Source organism: Typopeltis vanoorti, chromosome 6 (assembly GCF_054136105.1).
Source record: "Typopeltis vanoorti isolate ZY-2024b chromosome 6, IOZ_Tvanoo_1.0, whole genome shotgun sequence".
Taxonomy (NCBI): domain Eukaryota; kingdom Metazoa; phylum Arthropoda; class Arachnida; order Uropygi; family Thelyphonidae; genus Typopeltis; species Typopeltis vanoorti.
This window is the reverse complement of record NC_143554.1, coordinates 81,185,055-81,212,585: the sequence shown is the minus strand read 5'-3', so window position 1 is coordinate 81,212,585 and position 27,531 is coordinate 81,185,055. Positions and strand designations below refer to the sequence as shown.

At 36.3% G+C, this 27,531-nt stretch overlaps 1 protein-coding gene across 5 annotated transcripts in view; it reads left to right on the top strand.

Moving 5' to 3' along the window:
• Positions 1 to 27,531, top strand: part of Prp40 (pre-mRNA processing factor 40) — a 406,566-nt gene that overhangs the window by 226,279 nt on the left and 152,756 nt on the right. For all 5 annotated transcript variants that reach the window (XR_016548451.1, XM_090394274.1, XM_090394270.1 and 2 more), the window contains exon 19: positions 4,168 to 4,248. Coding sequence is in view for 4 of the 5 variants with exons in the window: in XM_090394274.1 (XP_090250400.1) it covers positions 4,168 to 4,248 (81 nt within the window). In the remaining variant the exon portion in view is untranslated. The remainder of the gene's footprint in view (positions 1 to 4,167; positions 4,249 to 27,531) is intronic.

Genomic DNA, 27,531 nt, shown 5'->3' with positions numbered 1-27,531 from the left:
ATCCCCTCTGTTATTCATTATCTGTATGGATCACATTATGAAGGAAAGTGGTATTAAACATGATATCAAAATTGGAGATGTTAATGTCAGCTCTTTGGTTTATGCTGACGATGTTATACTTTTAAATAAATCCGCTACAAGTCTGCAAGATTCTCTGACTTGTTGTAATAGATATGGTATGAAGGTCAGCATTAAAAAGACAGAGACAATGAAAATAGGCAGAATCATTGAAAATGTCAACTGTGTTGTGAATGGAGAACCTGTGGAACAAGAAAAACATTTCAGCTACTTAGGCCCGATTTTTGCAGAAGATGGTAAATTAAATATAGAAATAGACAACAGAATCGGCAAAGCTGGTACTGTAGGAAGTCAATTGAATAAATTCATATGGAATAACAGAGAAATTAGTCAGAACACTAAATTACCTGTATACAAGACAGTGTTCAAACCAGTTTTAACTATGGATCTGAGAGCTGGATCAGAAGTAAAACACTTGACCAAAACACTAGAGACCACAGATATGAGAGTCCTGAGAAAGATTATAGGCGTGAACAGATGGCATCAATGGCAATATCATATTAAAAACAAGGATATTAGGAAAGAATTACATTGTCAACATCAGGAATGCGTTAGCAGAGCTAATCTCAGGTGGTATGGTCACTTAAACAGAATGGGCGAAGAAAGATTAGCAAAACAAGTGTTCTCTGCCAGGTTGGCAGCAAAACAACGCAGAGGAAGACCAAGATATAGGTGGATTGATATGGTACAAAGCGCCTTAGTCGATAGAAATATAAGATCTGATAATGTTGGAGTCTTGACAAGTATCAGACTGATTTGGAGGAAAATTGTAGATAGGAAGTTAGTAATGATGTAATTTTTTCATGTAGTACTGTCATATCCTGTAGACCCCCTTGAGGGTAAATGGCAGGAATTTGATGATGATGGTAAACAATTGATGTACATGCGTGCTAAAGGATATTTCCCCTAAAATTCACTACTTATAACTACATGCGCGATATGGGCAGACACAAATTTAACGAAGATAAAATTTGATTTTTAAGTCGTGCGGTGAAAAAATATGAAAAGGTAAAGGGTTGCTGTAAATTTGTAGACTGCGTTATATAAGTACCGTGTTATACGAGGGTTGCTACAGTTTGTAGACCGTGTTATAGTGAAACCGCGTTGTATAAGTACTGCGCTATACGAGGGTTACCTGTACTATATTTTTTTGTATGATAGATGTGTTGTTACACCTGATATCTTGATAATATAATATTCTCAGTTATCATGGTGTAACATGAAAATTAAATAACAAATAAAAACCCCTGCATAAAAAGGATAATGTAATTAATAAAATATTCTTGCATCCAGTATAAATTGAGTAAAATGTAAAGGTCTATTGTTTAGTTGAGATAACAAAAGAAAAGAATGTATTAAGATGTATTATGACTAAACAAGGAATTTGTATTAAATAAGTAGCTAACTAAGAATTAATATACTAATGCGATTAAGAATGAAAGAGTTAAGTGCATAAGTATAAAAGAATGATTCATGAAATACGCTATGTAAGAGGCTACAAAATAAGCATTAAGTAGAATTCTGAGAAAAGGTTTAAAAGGGGGTTAAGATAGAAGCTAACAAGAGAAATAACGGAATATCGCTTAGGGCCTATACCCGGATAGAAACTTCATTACGAGTTGCCGATCAAAATGACGTATGGCGGCCAAATGCTACCCAATTGGTAGACGGACGGAAAATAAGTAGGAGGTGGGAAAAGGAAGTAAGAAATGGCGCCGTTAGGGGAGCAGCTATAAAAGGGTTGGTGCCCCCCCCCCCCCCCCCCCCCCCCCGGTGGCTTTTTTCGAAGAGTAGGCTCTTTTGGGTTTTGGGGGAAGACGTTTAGATAGTCAAGGAGGCTTGAGGCTTTTTTGCGAGAAGAGAAGAAACGTTTGGATAGTCGCGGTGGTTTGAGTTTGGTTTTCTAGTGGACTTCACAGTGTTCCTGAGTGGAGAGATATGGCTTATATCCTCATGCCACAACAAGGAATCGAAGGTGAGCGGGAAAGCTATTCCCGTATTCCTATGTAGAAAGCGAAATATACCATAGAGTCATAGGAAGTTGTGAAAATATTGATGTCCTCGTTTCGGATAATACAGCCGAAGGCACAGATGTTTATATAGCCCTGAATTGCAAGAAGTTATGCAAGCAAGTTCGTTCAGTAGCAGGTAAAGGCCCGTAAGTGAAGCTAAACAAAGGTATTGTGAATTTTGTCTTACGTTAACTATAAGTTGTTTGGTTTGTGATAGGTACCATTGTCATAATACGGAACTGTTAAGGTGATTAGGGAGAAATTATAATAGGACTTTAGAACTTGATAGAGAGTGTTAACAGTAAGCTAGCTAGTGTTGATAATTTGTGAATAATTAATTATCCTAAGAATCTTGAATGCCTACTACATTGTAAAAGGAAAGTTAATGACATAGTTGTGTGTTAATGAAGTAAATGACTTTGTTAATATTGAGTTTGATTAGTGTGAATTGAGTAATCAAGTAGCCTGAGGAATTTGAATGCCTAGTGTGATGTTTAGAGAATCGGAATTTGTCATGAGTATGTATTAGAATAGTTAATGATTTTGTTAGTGTACTTGAAGTTGAATAATCTAATAATGTGTAGTGATCTAATTTTTCCATGTTAAGTGAATTCATGTTTTGTATGAAATTTTGTGGGGGAATGATCGTAGTAATTTTTGTCGAATCACAGCCCAACTACTTGTATTAAGCTAATTTTAGTGTGTAAGTAATTTAGTTGAGTATTTTGATATGTACCATGTTCAGAGAAATAATAAACCTTTTGTTTAATGATAAAGAAAGTTGTCTGATATTGCTAATCCAATGCACCACTTAGAAACATTCGAGCCTAACCACGCGGGAAATTAATGTTAAGAAACGGGAAGTTTAAGGAATTAATGTTGAGTAACAAGGAATAGTGTCACGACTGCAATAGTTATACTTTCAGATATTTGAGTTCCTTTTCTCTGTTTATGTATAAAATATCTTAAACTAAATATCCCGAAGGGCGCAGTTAAAATACAAATACTAGGGATACTACGGGGAACAATAGCTCAGATATTGGTAGAAATTTTGGTGATGTGTTGAAAGTAGAAGTTAGGAGAATATAGACGAAGGCAGTTTGTAAGACAAACAAAAAAAAAAACAAAAAAAAAAAATCGTAAGATAGGGACATAACAGTGTGGACCTTTTACATATCAACTACGTAAAACAAGTTATAGTGGAATTGCATTCCTTGGTATGGAAGCATTTTTGTGAATATAATCTTATATACAGCTTTGTGTTTCCTTAACTAGATCTACTTTGTTACGTTTTTGTCAAGTGCAAGGAAGGAAATAAATACTTATTAGTTGTAGTGATGTGAGTACTTGGTGTTTCCATTATTGCTTTTTCCTATTTATGATATATTCCATATTCTGTGTATGTATCCCATTTATTTTGTATGGGGTTCCCACTTTCCTGCTCCATCCCTTAGGACAAATTGAGACCTCCTAATGAGGATTAAGTATGTATTTTTTTAAGACTGTAGATCCGTGTGTTCCATGGGGACCTGTTTACCTGTTCTGGGGGATGAAAAAACCCTAGTTTCTGGGTGAAAAAACTTCATACCTACCGTTGTATGAGACCAGCTCAGCTAACTCATCTTTAGTTGAAAGAGGCCAGATAAAGATTCCTCGTGTCTTGGATGGGAATTGAACCCAGGTCATTCCGACCAAAGAGCTTCATCTGTACTGACTGAGCTATGGAAGCTCTGTTTATCTCATGCTACTTTGAACAGTAGAACCATAACAAATTGAACTGATTACACATATGGTTAATTCTTTGTGTCTTTTCATTATAGTAGCAGTATTAATCCTATCTTAATGAAAGCATAATGAAACAAGTTTTTGTTAGTAATAGACATTCCTGGGGATAAAAAAATGTTTTTTCTAGTAATAGACAATCCTGTGGATAAAAAAACAGGGATGGTAAAAAGTAAATTTTTTAATTGTACTGTTTAGGAAAATTTTTAAATTTGATCATTCTAGAAATTGGCTAGACTGTGTTCTTTGAGTTATATAAAAGTACTTTATGTATTTTTTTTCTTTCTTATTTTAGCAACGACGACTCGAAAGTGCTTTCCGTAGTATGATGAAGAATTCTATACCAGCAATAGATGCCAATTCAGAATGGGAAAAGGTAAGGTTTCTGTGAGCTGATATTACTTTATCAAGAAATCTCCTTTTTTTTGGGTGCTTAAGGGTCAAAGCTGTATAACTCAGAGGAGACCTCCACATAGCCTTTAAAGGAATGGGGAGAACCGACCAGGGCTTCTGACCTAATGTTCAGTCCTCACCTTCTCGTGGTGCACCCTGTTGGGTATCTACCTGGATACTGAATGAACGAGGATTTGGCTGGCAATTTGGGATTTAGCCGACCAAATTGTATTCCTATTGGTTAAACCAAAATACAAAATGATGGTACAACATGACAAAATTTCATGCCGGCTGGGGCGTCGCCCGGTTGAAAAAGGCCCCCATTGTTTTCGCCAGGGAGCCAGGGCGAACAGCGAAAAGTCAGCTACTGGAATAAATCTGAAAGCACACTCCAACTCAACATCACCAGAGTTAAAGATCAGTACTATCAAGATGAGAATCCTGAATGGCAAAGAAATGGAGCTAGCTGAAGAATTAGATAAGTACCAGATCGACATAATAGGGGTGACTGAAACAAAAAAGACAAAAACTGGTGAGATCATTCTGAGCAATAAATACAAAATGTTATATTCAGGAAATGACAATGAAGGAAAAGAAGGAGTAGCCATAGTATTCAACACAAAATACGAGGCTAATCTTCTTGAATGGCAGGCATTCTCAAGTAAAGTGATTTGGGCATATATCAGAATGGGAAACTGGACAATGAGACTTATTTGTGCCTATGGTCCCACAGAAGGCTCTACTAAGGTAGAAGTGGGGGAATTTTTTGAGGCTCTAGAGAAAGCTACTGACACAATGAAAAAGGAAAAGTTGGTCCTTGTTGGGGATCTAAAAGCAGAGTAGGAAGTGATTGTCAGACATACAAAAATGTTTTGGGGAAATTTGGAGAAAAGAGCAAAGCTAATAATAATGACAAATACCTGTTGGATTTCTGCTCAGGACATGCACTGGTTATTACTAACACCATGTTCCAACATAAAAATGTGCACAAATTCACATGGAGAGAAGAAGCAAGGAATAAGAAAACCTCATTGACTATGTTATGTTGATAGTGATGTTTTCTCCCTGGTACAGGACACCAGAGTGTACAGAGGATTTGAAATTGGAAGCGATCACTATTTAGTCTTGAGCAGGATAAAATTGAATTTCTTATTGAAAAGAATGATATGTAAGAAAGTTTTAAAGCGAATAAAAGTTGAGCAGCTCTCAGATGTGAACTGTAGACTAAAATACGCAAAGATTATTGAAGAAAAAATGAGAGTTTGAGAACAGGAACCAAACCTTGGAGATTCAGTGGCAAGCCTTGAAGAAAACTCTGATTAATTCAGCTAGAGAGGCATGTGGTGAAGTTATCTGGAAGGATAGAAAAATTAGAACTCCATGGTGGACACAGTAAGGTAAAGAGGCAGTGAAGGAAAAGAAGAAAGCATATCAAAAGTTCCTGGCAAATAAGTCAGCTTGTGCTCTTAGAGAATACAGAGACAAATGTAAGAAAGCTAAACAGTGTGTAAAACTAGCTAAAGAAAAGTCATGGGAGGAGTTTGGCAAGAATAGAAAATAAATATCAAGAAGGTGGCAAAATATTCTGGAGGTTGTTGAAGAAGCTTAGGAATGGAGGAAAGAGTGCTGTAAAAGGAGTTAGAGATGATAAAGGTGATATGAAAATGGGAGAAAAAAGATATCCTTGAAGTATGGAGTAATTACTTTGAAAATTTGCTAAATGAAACAAGCAGTGCTGACAGCACAGTGATAAAAAACACTGACCAGACATGCAGTCAGGAATACATATCCATACTTGAAGTTAGAAAAAAGCCATCAAAGGCTTGAAATGTGGAAGGGCAGCAGGAATAGATGATATTCGTCCAGAAATGCTGAAGTATGGTGGTATAAAAGTCTTACAGTGGTTACACTGCATAGTTCAGAATGCCTGGACAGAGGGACGAATTCCTGACGATTGGAGTAGAGCTCTCATAGTACCCATATATAAAAAGGGAAATAAAACTGAATGTGAGAATTACAGAGGTATAGCCCTACTGAGTGTTCCTGGTAAGATATATGCAAGTATACTTGAGAAACGGTTGAGAAGAATTGGGGAACAAAAGCTTGGTGAAGAACAAGCTGGATTCAGGTCAAATAGAGGCTGTCAGGATCAGAACTTCACTTTATGACAAATAGTTGAGAAATCATGGGAATATAACAAAGATCTGTATTTAAGTTTTGTCGATTTGGAAAAGTCATATGACAAGGTGCCAAGAGAGAGAAGCTATTCAATACGCTGTTCAATTATATGGTGTCAATGGGGCATTATATCAAGCAATACTTAGTCTTTATTTGAGTTGTAAGTCAGCAGTTAGAATTGAAGTAAGTACAGGAAGATGGTTTAATGTTAAATCTGGTGTGAGACAAGGATGTACATTATCCCCTCTGTTATTCATTATCTATATAGATCACATTATGAAGGAAAGTGGTATTAAACATGATATCAAAATTGGAGATGTTAATGTCAGCTCTTTGGTTTATGCTGACGATGTTATACTTCTAAATAAATTCGCTACAAGTCTGCAAGATTTCCTGACTAAATTGAGTAACTGTTGTAATAGATATGGTATGAAGGTCAGCAATAAAAAGACAATGAAGGCAGAATAATTGAAAATGTCAACTGTGTTGTGAATGGAGAACCTGTGGAACAAGAAAACCATTTCAGCTACTTAGGTACGATTTTTAGTGAAGATGGTAAATTAAATATGGAAATACACAACAGAATCAACAAAGCTGGTATGGTGGGAAGTCAATTGAATAAATTCATATGGAATAAGAGAGAATTAGTCGGAACACTAAGTTAGCTGTATACAAGACAGTGTTCAAACCAATTTTACCTTACGGATCAGAGAGCTGGGTCAGAAGTCAAACACTTTACCAAAGACTAGAGACCACAAATATGAGAGTCCTGAGAAAGATTAGAGGCGTGAATAGGTGGCATCAATGGCAATATCATATTAAAAACGAGGATATTAGGAAAGAACTTGACATTGTCGGCATCTAGGAATGCATTAGCAGAGCTAATCTCAGGTGGTATGGTCACTTAAACAGAATGGGTGAGGAAAGAATTACAGAATGAGTGTTCTCTGCCAGGTTGGCAGGAAAACGACCCAGAGGAAGACCAAGATATAGGTGGATTGATACAGTACAATGTGCCTTAGATGATAGAAATATAAGATCTGATAATGATAATATTGGAGTCTTGACAAGTAACAGACTGATTTGGAGGAAAATTGTAGATAAGAAGTTAGTAACGATGTAAATTTTTCATGTAGTACTATCATATCCTGTAGACCCCTTGAGGGTACATGTCAGGAATTTTATGATGATGATGTTGAAATCTCCTTTTGAATCCTCAAAAGGAATTCTGCATAGGGTTATGGGAATTTCCATAACAAAAGATTGTCAGAATTAAGAAGACTTAGGTCCCATTCTGCTTACTAAAGAAACTTTTTCTATCATTTTTTTTTTTTTTTTTTTTTCATTTGTTCCCAAATTTAATTGATCTTTACTGATAATTTGGACATTTCTGTCTCTAACAACATTCAAGTTTTTTTTTTTCCCATGCGAACTGTAGATCATAAATATAACCAATGCTGAGCAGATTAGGAATTATAATTACAGTTACTGTTCATCTTGCATTGCTTGCAGAAATGCAATGACAGTGAAGAGATGATTGCCTTCAAATTTCCAAATGTTTGTTCTAAAAGTCTATTTGGAACAATTAAAATTAAATTACATAATTAAAATTAAATAACCATTACAATTAAAGACATTCTCCTTTCGCAGAATAATGTCTTTAATTGTAATGGTTACCATTGATTAAGTTTTAGAAGTAAAGCTAGTTATATTCACATACTCTCACAGGGTCATGATATATTGTGTTGTTATTAAATAAAATAATACCATAAAGTAGGCCAGGTGAGTGAATATTGTTTCCACTCTCCATGTGAGATTGTTACCCTGCTTATCTGAGACTTGAAATAGCTTAAAAGGGGGGAACTATGTTTGGTTTTTCTCTTTCTAGTGCAGGATTCTTGGATTATATAACTCTTAGCCCATCCTAAAATGTATAACAGGCATACATTTTATGGATGGGATCGATATTGAAAAAAAAAATACAAAGACATGTCCATATTATATATAGTGTCTTCATAATGTAGTTAGAATGATTTGTATCCTTTTCTTGGAATGCCTTTCCTTTAATTCCAGATATAGGATGCAGAGAATGCAAAGGAGGAACAAAGGTGAATATCTACTCATATAGATAAGTAGTTTCTCCGAAAAACCTGAGTTTAATCACATGGCAGCCCAGCGAGCACCCACAATTGGCAGACAAATTAGCTGTTTTATCCCCCCCCCCCTTTTTTTTTTTTTCTTTTTTTTTTTTAAGTTTATTTATGAATGCTAAATTACATGCCTGTAACAAATCACTTAATCTAATAGATATAAATTCATAATGATTACGATAATGTCAATTCTGACAAAAACAAAGCTAGATTTGAATATATTCGTTCATTAAACAACGTGAATTGTCATTCTTGGGATATTTTTTTGCTGATGCTACTGTTTGTGTGTGTAGTCACATGGTAACTTTCATGATATTAAATTCTGCAGAACAGGGTATTAATCATTGACTAAAAAAACTTTTTCTAATGCTTTTTGTATTTTTTTTTTTTCAACTATTTTGGGAGTTGTTCAATCTTTGTTCCAGGTTATTCCTTCAGAATAAACTGTTTTTAACTCCACTACTCAGAATAGCCATAGGATGAATGAGCATGCATATGCACTCACTAGAAGCATTGCATGCTGCAGAATTCCACCGAATTGCAGCAAACATGGAGACTGTTTGCCAAATGATTACCATATCAACAAAGTTTGTGCTAAAACAGTGCCAAATACTCTCTTGGTGAAATCAAAAGGCATTAGAGTACTTTTTTTTTTTTCGCTCTCCCTATTGAGGAGGAAAAAAAACAAATATTTCTGTCATTTTCCTAGATGAATTTTAATAACTTTATATTTCAGCACCACAATTTGTGATTTATCCTACTTATCAGCACAGATTTGGAAATCATACTGAGAGATTTGTTTGGAAAGTAGAACATTACATTGTTTATATATATATATATATATATATACAGGGTGTTCGGGATAAATTTGACATATTTATAATTAATTATATTTTTCCGTAAGTTACATGTATTAACACACACTTCTCTTCATTTAAAAGTTTGGACCCTTCTTCATTCATATACAAGATGTCAGAAAGGATGGATAGCTGGAACCCACCTGAATCATGGAAGAGAATAACTTGTATCATGATGATTCGTGCCCGCCATCAAAATAAGGATATTACGACTGCTGCCCAATGCTCCCTGAATACAGTAAAAACAATCAGGCATGAACTAGAGACTTGCAATGGTGACTACGAGGATGTAGCAAGAAGAAAGATCCCTAGCAGACGATCTGATTGCGTTCGTACAGCAGAATTCCTCACAAATCTGCAGGAACAGGTGTTGAAGAACCCTGGCATTGGAATTCGGGCTTTGTTCATGGAGTTGCTAACTGTAGTCAAGCCCTGGATAACAAGGGTAGCCAATGGTAGGCCGTATGTATGGCAGCAGGATTCGGCCCCTTGCCACACCTCTGGGAAAAGTCAAAAATGGTTGTCTGAAAATTTCTACGACTTCACCAGTCCAAATGTTTGGCCTCCAAACTCCCCAGACCTTAACCCCATGGATTATTTTGTATGGGGCGCAGTTGAAAAAGACACCAATCGCACTTCCAGTAATACAAAAGCCCAGTTAATGGATAAAATTAAAACAGTTTTTGCAGCCCTTCCCAGGGAGACTGTAGCATGAGCTTGTTCGAGGTTCCGAAGCAGAATTGAAGCCGTGATCGATGCTAATGGTGGTTATTTTGAGTAAATCTTGTTGATAGTATTGTAATTAACTCTGCCTGTAATGTTTTTTTGTCAATTCATTAAATTTAATAGATACAAAGAAGATTTTCTTTTTCCTTACGAAACTGTCAAATTTATCCCGAACACCCTGTATATATATATATATATTTTTTTTTCATGTTTTTTTGACTGAAACCGAGAAACAGACAAGTTAATTTAATGAAGCACACAATATGTTTTGTCAAAAATGACTTCTTCAGGTGTGTGTGTGTGGGAACACTTAAAGCAAATGAAAAAACCATAAAAACACTGTACCATTATAATAACAGACTTGTAAACTGAAGTTAAGTTTGAATTGTCATTATAGTCTGTGCTGTAGTTCTATTGTTGTTCATGTGTGAGTTCATGTATGCCAGTATCTAATTGCAGAACAATGCGAGTCAGGTAGACTATAAGTAAGGTTGCTGTTGATGTGAGAAGAGTCTAAGATAATTTCTTTGGATTCAGCTATGTGACGTTCCACTTCTTCGTGACAAATATAAACGTTTGATATTGCATTCCAATCTGTTTTGTTTTGGCGGCCATCATTGTTTGTGTTCACTGAGAAAAAGATGTGACTTGAGAGTGCGCTTGCTCTGATTGTATTGTATGAAATGTCTCTCTCTAGCCTTAGGAGGATTGACTTCTCGGTCTGGCCATAGTATGGTCTCCCACAATCACATTATTTTATATACACCGGGGAACTGAAGATGGTTATGAGCTTGTTTTGGATGGCTTAGAACTGACCTTAGTTTTGGAAGAGTTGAAAAATACGTTTTTCAACTTGTTAAATTTTAAATTTTTTCAAAATTCTTCCTAGTTTCCGGAAGTGTGAGCTGATGTAAGGTAAAGAAATACAATCCTGGGTTGTTAGGAATCTGTGTTGCTTTGAGGGTGCTGGTATAGTTGCCTCTTGATGTTTTTGGAAGAGTATCCATTATTAGAGAAAGTTCTTTCTAGATATTTTAGTTAATTTTTTAGTTCTTCTTCATCGGACAATACTGAACATGCATGGTGAGCCAATGTGGAAATGATGCCTAACTTTTGTGCTGGATAGTGATGTGAGGATGCATGTAGGTATCTATCTGTTTGTGTCAATTTCTTGAAGATTGAGATTTTTAAAGAAGCAAACATCTTAGTAAGTTTCATGTCTAGAAAGGAAAATAATAAGTGATTGTGGGAGACTATACTATGGCCAGACCGAGAAGTCAATCCTCCTACGGATAGAGGAGCACCAGAGAGACATTTCATACAATAGAATCAGAGCAAGCACACTCTCAAGTCACATCTTATTCTCAGTGAACACAAACGATGATGGCCGCCAACACAAAATAGATTGGAATGCAACATCAGACATTTATATTTGTCATGATGAAGGGGAAATGTTGCATAGCTGAATCCAAAGAAATTATCTTGGACTCTTCTCACATCAATGGCAACCTATTTATAGTCTACCTGACTTGCGTAGTTCTGCCATTAGATACTGGTGTATGTGTGAACTCACACTCTCGCATATGAACAACAGTAGAACTACAGCACGGACTATAATGACAATTCAAACTTAACTTCAGTTTACAAGTCTGTTATTATAATGGCACAGTATTTTTATAGTTTTTTCATTTGCTTTAAGTGTTCCCACACATGAAGAAGTCATTTTTGACGAAACATGTTGTGTGCTTCATTAAATTAACTTGTCTGTTTCTCGGTTTCAGTCAGTCAAAAAAACATGAATATATCTATTCATCGAGTAAATATAACTGATGATCATATATACAGTGGTACCTTAAGATACGAGTTTAATTCATTCCATGACCGAGCTCGTAAGTCAAAATGCTCTTATCTCAAATCAGTTTTCCCCATTGAAATTAATTAAAATGAGATTAATTCGTACCAGCCCCCAAAAACCACTCCAATTTTTTTATAATAATGTATTTATAATGAACAAATATTGTATACAAGCAAAATAAAACCAAATACTCTACATACATACATGTAAAAGAGATCTAAAGAAATAAACAGATGTTGGTGGAGCCGATTAGCGTATGGTATTAATTTTTTCTTTCACTTCACTTTTGCTTAACTTAATTTTCTTCTTCACTAGTTTTTTCTTTTTTTGCCAGCTTTCATCACTTTCATCCGCAGGGCGTTTCAATAGAAACCTGTCCAAGGAGCTTTGCTTCTTCTTCCCTTTTAGAATGTTTCTGAAATGAGTTAGGCAAGTGTCATTAAATAGCGCCGCTGCATGACCAGTTGCAACTTTTTCAGGGTGTTTCTTTTCAATAAAGTCCAAAACTTTTTCCCTCATTGCCAACACTTTCTTTATCTCACTTGAAGAGATGACCTCCTCTGCCTCTGCGGTTGTACCAATCTCCTACAGAACCTCCGTATGTTGCTGCATGTGTAGTTCCATCAACTCCTCCGTCGTCAGTTCCTCGGAATGTGCGGTGACAAGGTCTTCGATGTCTCCCTCATTTACCTCCAGGCCCATGGACTTTCTGAGGGACACAATCACCTCCAGCACTTCCTGTTCAGGTCTAAACCCTTCAAAGTTCCTTTCAGCCTCAGGCCACAGCTTTTTCCATGCAGAGGTCAAGGTCCTTTTTGTAACACCCTGCCAGGCCATATCAATAATTTTGAGGCATATGACAATGTTGCAGTGGTCCTTCCAGAACTCTCGAAGGGTGAGGTTTGTGCTCTCCATAACCTCAAAGCAGCATCGGAATATGTGTTTGGTAAAAAGTTTCTTGAAATTGGAGATCACCTGTTGGTTCATGGGCTGTAGGATAGGGGTGGTGTTGGGTGGAAAGTAGAGAACCTTTATAAAGCTGAACTCCTTGAGGATGTTGTCCTCAAGGTTTGGTGGGTGGACAGGAGCATTGTCAAGGACGAGAAGGGCTTGCAGGGGTAAGTCATTGACCTCAAAGTATTCCTTAACTGCTGGACCAAAGACTAAGTTGACTCACTGCACAAAAAACTGCCTGGTGACCGACGCCTTTGGGTTTGCCCTTCACATAACCTGCAGTTTTTCTTTTAAAACTTTGTGTCTTGAAGGCTCTGGGGTTTTCTGAGTGGTATATGAGCAGCGGCTTGATCTTGCAGTTGCCACTCGCATTTGCACACAGTGCGAGGGTCAGCCTATCCTTCGTGGGCTTGTGACCTGGCCATCTTCTTCCAGAAGAGCCCTGTCTCATCACAGTTGAAAACTTGTTGGGGGATGTATCCTTTGGCTTCGATCAATTCAGCAAAGGATTTTACAAATTCCTCAGTTGCCTTAGAATCAGAGCTCGCTGCCTCACCATGCCTGACAACGGAGTGAATGCCGGTCCTTTTTTGGAAATTTTCAAACCACCCACGACCGGCTTTGAACTGCTCTTGTGAAGCCTCCTATGCTGAAGTATCTGGGGTCTGCTGCAGAAAAATCTGCATAAATGACTCATGTTTTCTCGCAAATTATAGTCTCTGTCACAGTCTCCTGTGAGCTGCTTCCCTGTCAACTAAAAAATCAGCAGGTTCTCCATCTTTTCATGGACAGAGTTGCATAGTTTTTTAATAATTTTAACCCTTAGCTGGAGTTATAGTCTTTATTGAGTCCTTCTGTTTCAGAATAGTACATATCATAGAAGTAGTGCGATCGTACTGCATTGCCAAGTCTATTACTCTTACGCCTTGCTCGTGTTTGTCTATTATCCCACGCTTTAATTCCATGGATATCGCCTTTTTCCTTTTCTCACCACTGTTCTTTACACTCGCCTTCTTTGGGCTCATGGTTATACGAAAAAAATTAGCTAAATAACTGTACATACACAAAAAAAAAAAAAAAAATTAAAACTCAACACGACAGAAATGCTTCTGTGGTGAGGTAAACATGTGAACTGAACGATGCGCAAGACTCGGGAATCTGAGCAGAGTGGTGGTTGTGACATCACCGAAGCAGGCTCATATCAAATTCTGGCTCATAACTCAAGGCAAAAAATTGACCTAGTGACAGCTCGTATCTCAAAAAACTCTTATGTTGGGGCACTCGTATCTTGAGGTACCACTGTATATATATTCACAGCCAAAAAAAATTGAGTGAATTCAAACATATGCATTTTATTGGTTTGTAACTCTCTGTCTCCCTTTTTTTAAATTACTAATTGTAATTCCATAGTAAATGTGAAATCTCTTTAGAGAGATAGTGAATTATATAATATACGGAATTTATATTCAATGTTTATATTTACTGTAAATATTTTAATTTTTTATATACTAGACCTTCATTCTTTGTATAAACACAATATGTTGAACTTTGAAGTCAATGCACCATCGTGGATATGAATCAGAAACATTCCAACCAACAAAAATAAAATTATATGTAATGCATTGTTACCTTACTCCACAACTGACTAGTATATATGTGGGAATTACATAATTGATATAGTCAATTGACAGTATGACATAACTGGTGCAATCAGTATACTAGTATACCATCATTCAAAGTTGTATACCCTTTTGAAACACCCTAGAAGTTAAATAGTGATGAACAATTTTTATTAACATGCAAATGTATAAAACTTGAAGTTTAACACAGACAGGTAATTTAAAAATGCCCCATCTGTAATCAATTTCCTGCCACACTCAGCAGAACATATCTGGCATAACTTCAGTAATGGTAGCAGTAATTCTGGAATGCAGCTCATCCAAATTGACTGGTAGTGGTGGTACAAACACTTGATCTTTCTCAAAGTCCCACAAGAAAAAAACTAATTGTGTAAGGTCAGGGGAACACAGTGGCCATGCTGCAGGCTCCCCTCTACCAATCCATCTGTCTGGTAATGAGGTTGTGCTCCATCTTGCTGGAAATGTAAGCATCCACTGTTGTCATCAATTGTGGTATTAGGTACCCTTGTAGCATGTCCAGATATGCACCACCAGTTACGGTAGACTTCGAAAAAAAAAGAAGGGTCCATAAGCTTTCTTCTTGCTTATGACGCAAAAAAACATTAGTGTTTGGGGTGCTACGAACATGTTCTACAATGGCATGTATATTTTAATATCTCCAAATTCTGCAGTTGTGATGGTTTATTTGTCCACTTAAGTGAAAAGTGAACTTGTCACTGAAAACAATCGTGTCCAAAAAGTTCTCATTCTGTTCTATCCTACTAATCATTTCCATTGAGAAATCCTTTTGTATTCTTCTTATCATCTTTCTTCAAATGTTATACAAAAGTGCAAATTTTTAGGGCATTAAATGTAGATGCTGTCATAAAACACGCCACACAGTCACATGTGAAATTCCAATTTGGCGAGACACCTGTCTGGTTGACTGTCCAGGGCTTTTCCGAACTTCTTCCACAACAGCATCGGCAGCATGCAGCCTTCCTGTTGACCTTGGGTGATGCACAAAACAGCCTGTTTCCACAAAATTCTTGTGCCACATGTGGCATGTGGCAATACCTTTGAACTTGTGTTGTTGCACAATGCGCTTGCTCTGCACCATTGAAAGTTGTCATAATTTTCAAATGGCATGGTGTATCATGCCATCTAGTGTTGTCATTTGGTAATAAAGTTACGTGACTAAAAATTGACGTGTTTCACTACATCGACACTCACTCAGCTTTTGTACGTCTTCAGAGTTATTCTCTGTTCTCCTGCAAAGTTGTATACACCCTTTTGAAACACCCTGTATAATGCTACCACTTGGCAGATAGAGTATACACACACACACGTGTGTGTGTGTGTGTATTTATATATATATATATATATGTGTGACAGAATGATCATTGACTCGGTTAACATACATAGTTTTATGAAGAATTAAATGACTAGAACCGAGATTTAAGTAAAAAGGTTTTAATATAAACACACTACTAGTTTCGGCCTGTAACAGCCTTCTTCAGGTGACATTATAAAAGAAAAAACACTAAACATTGAGGGTTAAAAGACTATGAACAACACAGACAGTCCTTATACATAATTAGCATGAAAACGTTGTAGTTGTATTTGAAGCTGTTCTTTCGTTTGTTGCATTGTTGGGAGAGTGCGTGTTTGATGCATCACGTGAATGCCAGTACATGATTACAGCTGAATGACTATCTGGGAGGTTGTAGCTTAAGTTGTTATTTAGATGAACAGGATTGAAGATGATTTCTCTAGATTCCACAATTTTTCTCTCTATTTCGTCACTGCAACGGAAGATGTTAGTAGATTTTTCCCAGCAGACTTTGTGACTTTGGTTATCATCATTAGGATTAGCCGAGAAAAGGATATGACTTGATAATGCACTCGCTCGCTCTTGTAAGTAATGTCTCTCATGTGTTCTTCCATACGCATTTCGACAGATTTGTCTGTCTGCCCGAAATAAGGAATATCACAGTCACATAATATTTTATATACACCAGGGTATTTGAGTTGATGATGACAAGGTTTTGGGTGGCTAATTAAGGAACGGATCTTTAGAAGTGGAGTGAACAATGTTCTGATATTGTATTTTCTTAGAACTTTTGCTAATTTGTGTGAAACAGTACTTATGTAAGGAATAGATATATTGCCTTTGAATCTGTTTGTTTCTTCTGAGTGATGTCTAGGAGGATTAAGAAGGAATTTGTCAATGATTTTCTTGGAATATCCATTAACTTCGAAAGAAGTTTTCAGATGGTTTATTTCTGTAAGCAGTTCATTTGGGTCATCAAGAAGAGAACGGACTCTTATGTCCCAAGGTGGAAATTATTCCAAGCTTATGAGGAGGGAAATGATGAGACTGACTGTGCAGATATCTGTTGGTATGTGTGGGCTTTCTATATATCGATATTTTTAGTTTACCAGAAGAGTGAGTCAGTTTGACATCAAGAAAAGGCAAGGAATTATCCGTTTCAAGCTCAGCAGTAAACTTAATACTTTGATGTCGGCTATTGAAATGTTCGAGGAAAACCATAAGGGATTCATGTCCATGGCTCCAAACAATGAAGACATCATCCACATAACGTTTCCAAACTTTAGGTGTTAAAATAAAGGAAGGGATAGCCTTGGTTTCAAAATCCTCTAAGTAAATATTTGCGAGTACAGGGGATAAAGGATTACCCATAGCCAGTCCATGATTTTGTTTGTATATATTATCTTGAAATTTGAATGAAATATTGAGATGTTCGAGGAAAACCATAAGGTTTTCCAAACTTCCCTTTTTCAGGGAAGTCACCATCCTTTATCAAGAACACTACAGAATTTGTTACATACATCAAGGATATTACAGTTGATGAAAATGACATCATGGCTAGCTTGGACATAACTTCTTTGTTCACTAATGTCCCTACAGATGAAGTCCTAACATTACTCAAGGACAAGTTATCCAAAAAAATGTTAGCCTTGCTTACACATTGCATCAGGTCCGGTTACTTCAAATTTCAAGATAATATATACAAACAAAATCATGGACTGGCTATGGGTAATCCTTTATCCCCTGTACTCGCAAATATTTACTTAGAGGATTTTGAAACTAAGGCTATCCCTTCCTTTATTTTAACACCTAAAGTTTGGAAACGTTATGTGGATGATGTCTTCATTGTTTGGAGCCATGGACATGAATCCCTTCTGGTTTTCCTCGAACATCTCAATAGCCGACATCAAAGTATTAAGTTTACTGCTGAGCTTGAAACGGATAATTCCTTGCCTTTTCTTGATGTCAAACTGACTCGCTCTTCTGGTAAACTAAAAATATCGATATATAGAAAGCCCACACATACCAACAGATATCTGCACAGTCAGTCTCATCATTTCCCTCCTCATAAGCTTGGAATAATTTCCACCTTGGGACATAGAGCCCGTTCTCTTCTTGATGACCCAAATAAACTGCTTACAGAAATAAATCATCTGAAAACTTCTTTCGAAGTTAATGGATATTCTAAGAAAATCATTGACAAATTCCTTCTTAATCATCCTAGACATCACTCAGAAGAAACAAATAGATTCAAAGGCAATATATCTATTCCTTACATAAGTACTGTTTCACACAAATTAGCAAAAGTTCTAAGAAAATACAATATCAGAACCTTGTTCACTCCACTTCCAAAGATCCGTTCCTTAATTAGCCACCCAAAACCTTGTCATCATCAACTCAAATACCCTGGTGTATATAAAATATTATGTGACTGTGATATTCCTTATTTCGGGCAGACAGACAAATCTGTCGAAATGCGTATGGAAGAACACATGAGAGACATTACTTACAAGAGCGAGCGAGTGCATTATCAAGTCATATCCTTTTCTCGGCTAATCCTAATGATGATAACCAAAGTCACAAAGTCTGCTGGGAAAAATCTACTAACATCTTCCGTTGCAGTGACGAAATAGAGAGAAAAATTGTGGAATCTAGAGAAATCATCTTCAATCCTGTTCATCTAAATAACAACTTAAGCTACAACCTCCCAGATAGTCATTCAGCTGTAATCATGTACTGGCATTCACGTGATGCATCAAACACGCACTCTCCCAACAATGCAACAAACGAAAGAACAGCTTCAAATACAACTACAACGTTTTCATGCTAATTATGTATAAAGACTGTCTGACAAATTCCAAATTCATAGTCTTTTAACCCTCAATGTTTAGTGTTTTTTCTTTTATAATGTCACCTGAAGAAGGCTGTTACAGGCCGAAACTAGTAGTGTGTTTATATTAAAACCTTTTTACTTAAATCTCGGTTCTAGTCATTTAATTCTTCATAAAACTATATATATATATATATATATATGTGTGTGTGTGTATTTTTAATGATCTTTAATTCTTGGGAAAAAAGTATTCAAAATTAATACAGTTTTTTGCACAATTTCATATATAAAAGAATTGTGGAATTTTTTACTCGATACGGAGGGAATTGCTCCCCCCCCCCTGCAGACACCCATGACATGTGATTGCATTTTTATCGATGTATGAAAGTTTTGAGAGTGCATAGCACATCAGCACTCATCTTAATTGGTCCAATGCAATTAATTGCAGGATAACTTTGAATACTTCTGCGTAGAGTGGGGGGAACAATCTGTTTATTTTAGGATTTATTAGAAAACAACAATAAAGGTGAATGCTATATTTGGTTGATATATTTGAAATACTCAAAGATGAAAATATGTGAACCATCATTTATAAGACATGTAAGAATAGGAAAGAATAAGTATGAGTAGAAACACTTTCATTAATGGTAAATGAATTATTAATAATTATCATTTGTAATATCTGTGTCCTATAAGTTGCTGGGTAGCATGAACCTGTAAAATCTAAACATGCATAAGTGAATTTATGATAGCATAATTAAAAAAAAAAAAAACTTAAGAGAGAGAAAGAGTATTGCAGGAATAAATATGGTTTGGTGGAGCAGCAAATCATCTCATAAAATTTGTTGCACATGTTATGTGTATTTCTCTAGTTTGCGTATATTTTGCTCCGTTTTCCTAGGATTTTATTTTGTTTACTGAGACTCGGTATACATAACATCTGATCATTATCGGAATTATCCACACTTTTTCTGGAATCCTAAATTCATTAGTTTTTTTTTTTAGTGTCAGTGGTTATTCTGTCTTATCAATCTCACATATGGTGGTATTTTGTTGTAGATCAACAATGTCTTATAATACACAGAATATTAATTTTTATTCAGGAATAGATATTTTTAATGTCTGTTGTTTCCGAAGACTAGAATAAAAATGTCTCTATACCGTTAAAAAACTTAGCAACCTCAACAGATGCTATACTGCACAAGCAAAAGAAAAAAACAATTAGTATTTATCTGCTAACATCTGCTTTCAAATTTTCAGTTCCAGAAAACGTGTAACAGCTGTTTGTAATGCAGCCATCAGATACAGAAAGCACTCAACTCATGACAAGGTGACAACATTCAGTTGGATTGGTTGACATAATAACCAATCACAGCCGGTGCTGGGTGAGCTCAGATTGTTAGCTCACCCAGTCTCTCCTTCTCAGCAGTTTAAAAACACTAAAACGCTAAGAATTTGACCAGCTGTACCCTGTTTACATCTTTTCGATGGGCTCAAAGGTGTATGCATGTTGAAAGCACACCTGAGCTATTAACGCGAATGTGATGCAATGTTTACGTGTCGAAAAGCGCCCTCTTCATTCTTCATGAAGCACCAATGCTTTATTATCCTTGTGAAGAGGACAATGAAGCATTAGAATATTGTGTTCAATTTTAGGAATCACGCGAAGTCTGCAAATAATTGGGGGAGTCTTTAATGCAAATAAATGCAAAAATTTAATATCGATGATACTGATATTTCATGGATGAGCACCGTACACCTAGCACACCTGGAATATTCACCCCTGGTATATATACATATGCATATATATGTGTATACACACACACACACACACTGCTCGGAAAAAAGTCAGCAGACACCCTAACTGGCAAGGTACATTGTGCTGTGTAACAAATTATGTGTCTGTATCCAGTATAAATTGGAGACGTATCATGCTCCTAAGTCAGTGCAACTGCGTATCAGTGAAATGGCTGCAAGAAGGGAACTGACAGAGTTTGAAAGGCGTATTATGATAGATGCATTCAGCAAATTGTGGACATCCCAGGTTAACAATCAGTGATACCATACGGAGATGGAAGCACAGAGAGTCAACTGCAAGTGCTATCTGTAGTGGATGATCCACCGCATTCACTGAACATGACCTGTCAAAAGTTGAATGCAGAGTTCCAGGCATTGACTGGAACACAAATCTGTCAAAATACATTCAGAACTGAGACTTACAATATGTGTTTCCTTGGTAATAGCACAATATGCAAGCTCCACATTATCCAAACCAACATACAATGTCGTCCTCAGTGGTGCAAAGTGCATGTGCAGTGGGACATGGAAGCTTGGAAAGTGTGTTATGGATTAACAAATCATGCTACACCTTCTGCCAAGCAGATGGATGGATGCATATGTTTGTGTGTGTGTGTGTGGTGGATACCTGGTGAACGTCTTATACCAGAGTTCATAACCCCAACAATGAAATTTGGAGGTGGCAATGTGATGGTATGGTCCTGTTTTTCCTGGTTCGGGGTGTCACGAACATTGAACTCTGAGAGGTATGTGAACATTGTGGTTAATGTAATGCTTCCTACTTTGTAGCATTTCTGTGGAACTGACCATTGTCTCTTTCAGCAATACAGTGCACCATCATAAGACAGCTGCTATCACTGTGTAGTTTGTGGACACAAATCACCACACATGGCTGGTCTCCACAGAGCATCTTGGAGGCCAGTCAAGTGTACTCAACCCTACTGAACACTCTGTGGGATGATCTGGTGCATTGAGTGAGGTCAAGGGCATCTGCCCCCAATACAGTCTAGGTCAGTGATGGCAAACCTATGACATGCGTGTCAGCATTGACACACTTGAGGGTTTCAGGTGACACACTTTGGATGTTGAAAAATATTGGTATTCTGATGAAAAACCTGCGATAAATCGTGTACGATCGCTCTCAGTTAAGACGAAGGTAGGTTTCGGTTCATTGAAAGAATTATATTTTATACTTAGCCTATTTCTATTTTATTTTGTAGTTAGCTTATTTCTATTTTATTTTGTCGCTAGCTTATAAACAACGAGCATTTTAAATTTACGTTTTCTTTCTTAATCATTATAATTTCTGCATAGTCATATGATATTATAAAAACTTATAAAAATTATTATCAATATTATATGATACAAAGTTATCAATACGATCTTTATATATTATAAAAAGTTTTCATTTGACTTCTGTGTGAAATTCGTTCATGCATGCATTCCAAGTCTTTTGACTGAGTAGTACAAGTTCTAAACATATTTATAACCACTTTAACAGAAAATATAATTCGCAGCATTAAATATTGAATTTATCTGAGTAAATAATGAAAAACATTTTTATAGTTGCAATAAATTCAGTAAATTTTGCTAAATAATGCAAATAGTAACAACTTACAATGACATCGCAACAAACCTACTAAATAGCTGCTATTTAGTAGCATGATAGAGAGTAAAATGTAACAAGGTTGTTACGAACGTACCGGTAATAAATCTGACAACCCTGCTGAAAGAAGTAGTGGTAGTCTTGTATGGTCTGCCACTTAAGTAATCTGAGTTGCTGGTGTATAATTCATTTCTAGTAATTGTTAGTTCTTATTAATTATTACTGCTTAATTACTGCTGTATATAATTGTGCTATTTTTTAATTTGTGAACCCTTTTACAATGGCAGCTATCTCTAATAAAAAAACTAAAATTATGAGAAAGGAAGCGGAAGAAATTTCCAAGATGCCTGGACTGAACAATATGGTGTTATTGATAGAGGCGATAAATTTCTCTGTAAATTGTGTGGTGAGCTATCTGTGAGTAGAACTTGGAATATAAGAAGACATTTTGAAACTAAGCACAAATGACTCCTAGAAAAAAATTTTGAAGAACACAAAGAATACAATATCGCAACATCTAAAACTGGCAGAATCACAATCAGGAACTTTAATTAAATTTGTTTCAGGACCTTCAAATTTAGTAGCTGCAAGTTACACTATTTCACATACTATTGTTGAACATGGGGAAACCACTTAGTGATGGTGATTATATTAAAGAAGCTTTCGTAAATTGTGCACCATTTTTATTTGAGGACTTTCATAATAAGGAAGCTGTTGTAAAGCGCATGAAAGAGTTACCATTAAGTAGGAATGCTATTAAAGACAGAGTTATATCAATGAATGCTGGTATAGAAAATCAAATACAACAAGACTTGAACTCATGCCATTGTTTTTCCATTTGTCTTGATGAAACTACAGATATTACATCATCAGCTCGATTGGCTATTATTGCAAGGTATGTTCACGGTGATTCTGTGCACGAGGAATTGATAAAGTTAGAAAATTTACCTCAAAACACGACAGGTAAAGACATATGCGACTGTTGTTAAAGTGTCCCATGAGAAACAGATGGATTTATCGAAAATATTTTCGATTACAACTGATGGTGTGCCTAATATGGTTGGCCGTAATGTCGGTTTTATCAAACAATTTACAGAATATGTTGGTCATCCCCTGGTTTGTTTCCATTGTATTATACTTCAGGAGACACTGTGCGAAATCAGGCTTAAAGGATTTGTATGATGTGATGAGAATTGTGACAAAGGTAACTAATTTTATTGCTGCCAGGACTTTAAACAAACGAGAATTTAATTCACTTTGAAGTGAAGTTGAATCAGTGTATAATGGTCTATTAATGTACAATAATATTTGGTGGTTGAGTCGTGGCCAAGTACTTGAATGGTTTGTTGAATGTTTAAATGAAATTAAAATATATTTAAATACGAAGGCATGGAGCACGATTTTCTCAGTTGAATGATTCTACTTGGCTCGGTAAGCTGATATTTTTCACAGATTTTTCATTGCACCTGAATGAACTTAATATACAATTGCAAGGCTTCAGAAAATCTGTCGATGTTATGTTTGGCACGATCAAGAGCTTTGAGAATAAACTCAAAATATTTCAACATGCTTTAGAAAGTAACAATTTTAAGTATTTCCCAAGAGTGAAAATTTTTTTTAATGAAACCAGCCCCAAAAATTGTGCACAACATATCAACCAGTCTATTGAAGTTCTAAAGTCAGTAACTGAGCAGTTTTCTTCTAGATTTGAGCAATTTTGAATGTTGGAACAAACAATCCAATTCATAAAGTATCCTGATGAAACAGAATTCATGGATCTTAAATTAGATGGGTTTGAGTGGTTGGATTTAAAAGATCTAGAAATGCAACTAGCCGACTTCCAGTGTAATCCTATCTGGACAAGAAAGTTTATTGCTCTTAGAAGTGCATTAGAACTTGAGCAGGAACGTCTGCATGATATCGCGTGTAAAAATTCAGACTGTGAAATTCTAAGCGTGTGGAATAGCCTTCCCGAAAACTTTCATGCTCTTGAAATCTATCCTTAAGCTCTTCTAACAATTTTCTCTTCTACATACTCTTGTGAAACTATTTTCTGCCTTAAATAATATCAAATCGAAAGGGAGAAATAGATTGAGCAATGATTTGAGTGCTGCCTGTGTAGCATTAAAATGTACACACTATAGCCCTTCTGTAAAGCAACTTTCTACCAGTACTCAGCAACAGAAAAGTCATTAAATGTAATGTAAGTTTGTAATGTCACTTTATTAAATTAATTGTATAATATGAATTCATAGATTTTATATCAATGTCCTATTAAATAAATAGCCTAATATGATATGTATAAGTCATCATCTATGATTATGTAGTTAAATTTATAATGCATGTATGCAAGTGGCACATCAACAACTTCAGTATTTAAAAAAAAAGATGTTTGACACACCTGGGTAAAAAGGTTTGCCATCACTGGTCTAGGTCTTCTTTACATGCCTACAGGAAGGCTGGTCCAAAATTCCCATTGATTGACTCTCCAAGTAATTAGGTTGAATGTTGATGTGCCTTCTTATTACTTTAAAGAACACCGAGGCAAGAGCTGCAGTAAATAGCTGGCAGGCTTTTTTTTCTTAAATTGGAATAGCTGAATATGCGTTCATGCTGAGGTTTGGATGCCAATTTAGTATAATACAGTGTAGATATGATAAAAGACAGTATTACTTTGGCAGCACATCAAAAAAAAAAAAAAAAAAAAAAAAAAAAAAAAGGACTCAGTGCCTATTTTAGTATCTGGGTTCCTCGGGATTCTTATGATGTCTTTCTGGTGTAAGGCATAATGCAATGTAATTCTGGTAGATAGGCTTACACGTTGGTTACTAATAACTATTATTTTTAAGGAATAACAATGTATACTAAAATATTAATTATAAAAACTTTAATACTTTCCTATATTTTGGCAGTGTTACATTGCCATCATCAAGGTTCACAAAAAACAATGATATGTGCATGCAGGCACTAATACTAGGCAAATGAGGTTGCAGAAAGGCAACCAAAGTCAAACTTAGAGTTCTAAATGGTGCTCCCTAGTGGACTAACTAGTCTGTTGTTGTTGACTGAAAATGTGAGGATTAATGCTTCCCAAATTTGGAGTAATCTCATGCACCCAAATATGTTGAAGTTAAGAAAGTTTTTTAGGTCTGAGGCAGATTCGAGGAACAGCCTTTCATATTTTTATTTGCTACAATGTAAGAGTGGCCTTTTTCCAGTGTATTCTGTGGTTGCTAGCCATACCATAGTCAGCAGGTCTTGAATGGCTGTATTGGTGAACCGGATGTAGTCCATGTGTTCAGAAATTTTGATATTTGCTATCCTTCCTGTTTGGCTGTAATAGGACAGTTTGCAATTGCAAGAGACCTGAAAAGGATGTATGAAATGGTTATAGATCTTGAGTAATCTCCGCTCTGAAGGGGGGGGGGTACGATTACAAGGTTTTAATATTTTTGGGGGGATTGTAGCCATTGGCTAAGAACAGGTTAAGAATATGATCAAGTTCAGTAGATAGGGCACTGCTATCAGAACTGATTAATTTTGCCCAGTTATATAGAGTTTTTATAATCCCTTATTGTTGAGAGGGAGAGGAGTTACTGCTGGTGAAAATATCTACTTGTATATGTAGGTTTCCTGTAAATGGAGAATGCAGGGGATCCATCAGGCTGGCATGTAATCAGATGATTGTCTTGGAATGGGAGACTTTTCCTTTTCTAAGGTAAACCAGTTCCTGGGGTGTTGATTGTTTAGATGTGTTAAGAAATTGTGGAGCATATCCAGGCCATGTAGCCAAATGGAGAATGCATCATCTACATAGCATAGATAGATAGTGGATTTATGTTGGACAGTTTAAGGCTTTTTCTTCAAAAGTTGCCGTGAAGAAGTTGGTCAGGGGTGGAGAAAGGTGTGTTGCCAGCATACACCCAAAGTGCTCACACCATATACTAGCAACACACTTTCACACATAAAAAACTCAGCCCACTTTAAAGTCGAGATAGAAAACCTCACACTCCAACACACTGATATAATGGTTAGTTTTGATGTCTCCACTTTATTCACTAATGTCCCACTCAAAGTTACCTTGACCTCATCCAAGCCATATTTCCTCCCAATATCTCAGCCCTGTTTCAGTTCTCAATGAACTCAGACTATTTCGTTTGGCAAGGAAAATTCTTAAAACAGATAGAGGAGACAGCCATGGGTTCTCTACTTTCTCCATCCGTGGCCTACTTCTTCGTGGAGACCTTTGAAGAAAAAGCATTAAACTCTGCTCCATTTAGCCACAGGACCTGGATACACTCAACAATTTCTGAAAACATCTAAACAATCAACACCCAATATCCAGTTTACCTTAGAAAAGGAAAACAACTTTGTTTACAGGAACCTAGCACACATATAGATATATTCACCAGCAGTAACCCCCCACCACCACCCCACCCCAGGGTTTTTATGAGATTATAGCAACCCTTGTAACAGTGCAGAATTTATCAATTCTGATAAAAGTGCCCTATCTACTTAACTTGATCATATTCTTAACACTTTCTTAGCTGATGGCTACAATTCCAAAAAAAAAAAAAAAATATTAAAACCCTGTAACTGCAAACCCTTCAAAGCAGAGATTGCTCAAGATCTATCACTATTCCATATGGAAATACAATGTTATGACCACCTACAGATTACATAGAAAATTGGCATCTCTTATTCGCTCCACCAAAGACCAGCCACATCCCCTAGACCTACCAGGCTCCTTGCAATTGCAAGCTATCCTACTACAGCTAATATCAGAATTTCTGAACACGAGGACTACATCTTGTTCCACCAGTACACCCACTCGGGACTTGCTGACTATGCTATGGACACCCACCACAGAATATGATGGAAGAACACTACTCTGTTACACTGCAGCAAATAAAAATATGAAAGGCTGTTCTCTTTAAAAAAAAAAATTTCCAAACCTCAACAAATTTGGGTGCACGAGACTTCCCTAAATTTGGAAAGCATTAATCCTCAGATCTTCAGCTCAGCCACCAAGACTACCGAATTTAATCCACTACAGGGCACCATTTAGGACTCTAGGCCTGACTTTGGTTGCCTTTCTTCCATTTGATTTGCTCAGTGTTAGTGCCTGTGTATACATATAATTGTTTTCTGTGATCCCTGATAATGGCAATGTGGCACATGCCAAAATATCGGAAAATATTAAAGTTTTTAAAATTAATATTTTAGTATACATTGTTATTTCCTTAAAAATGATAGTTATGATGGAATGTAGTATATACTGTGTTGTTGGGTGAATTGCCTTGGTTATCTGTTGGAAGAATGATACCAAGATGTAAACTTTGTTTTGAGGTATTTTAGTGG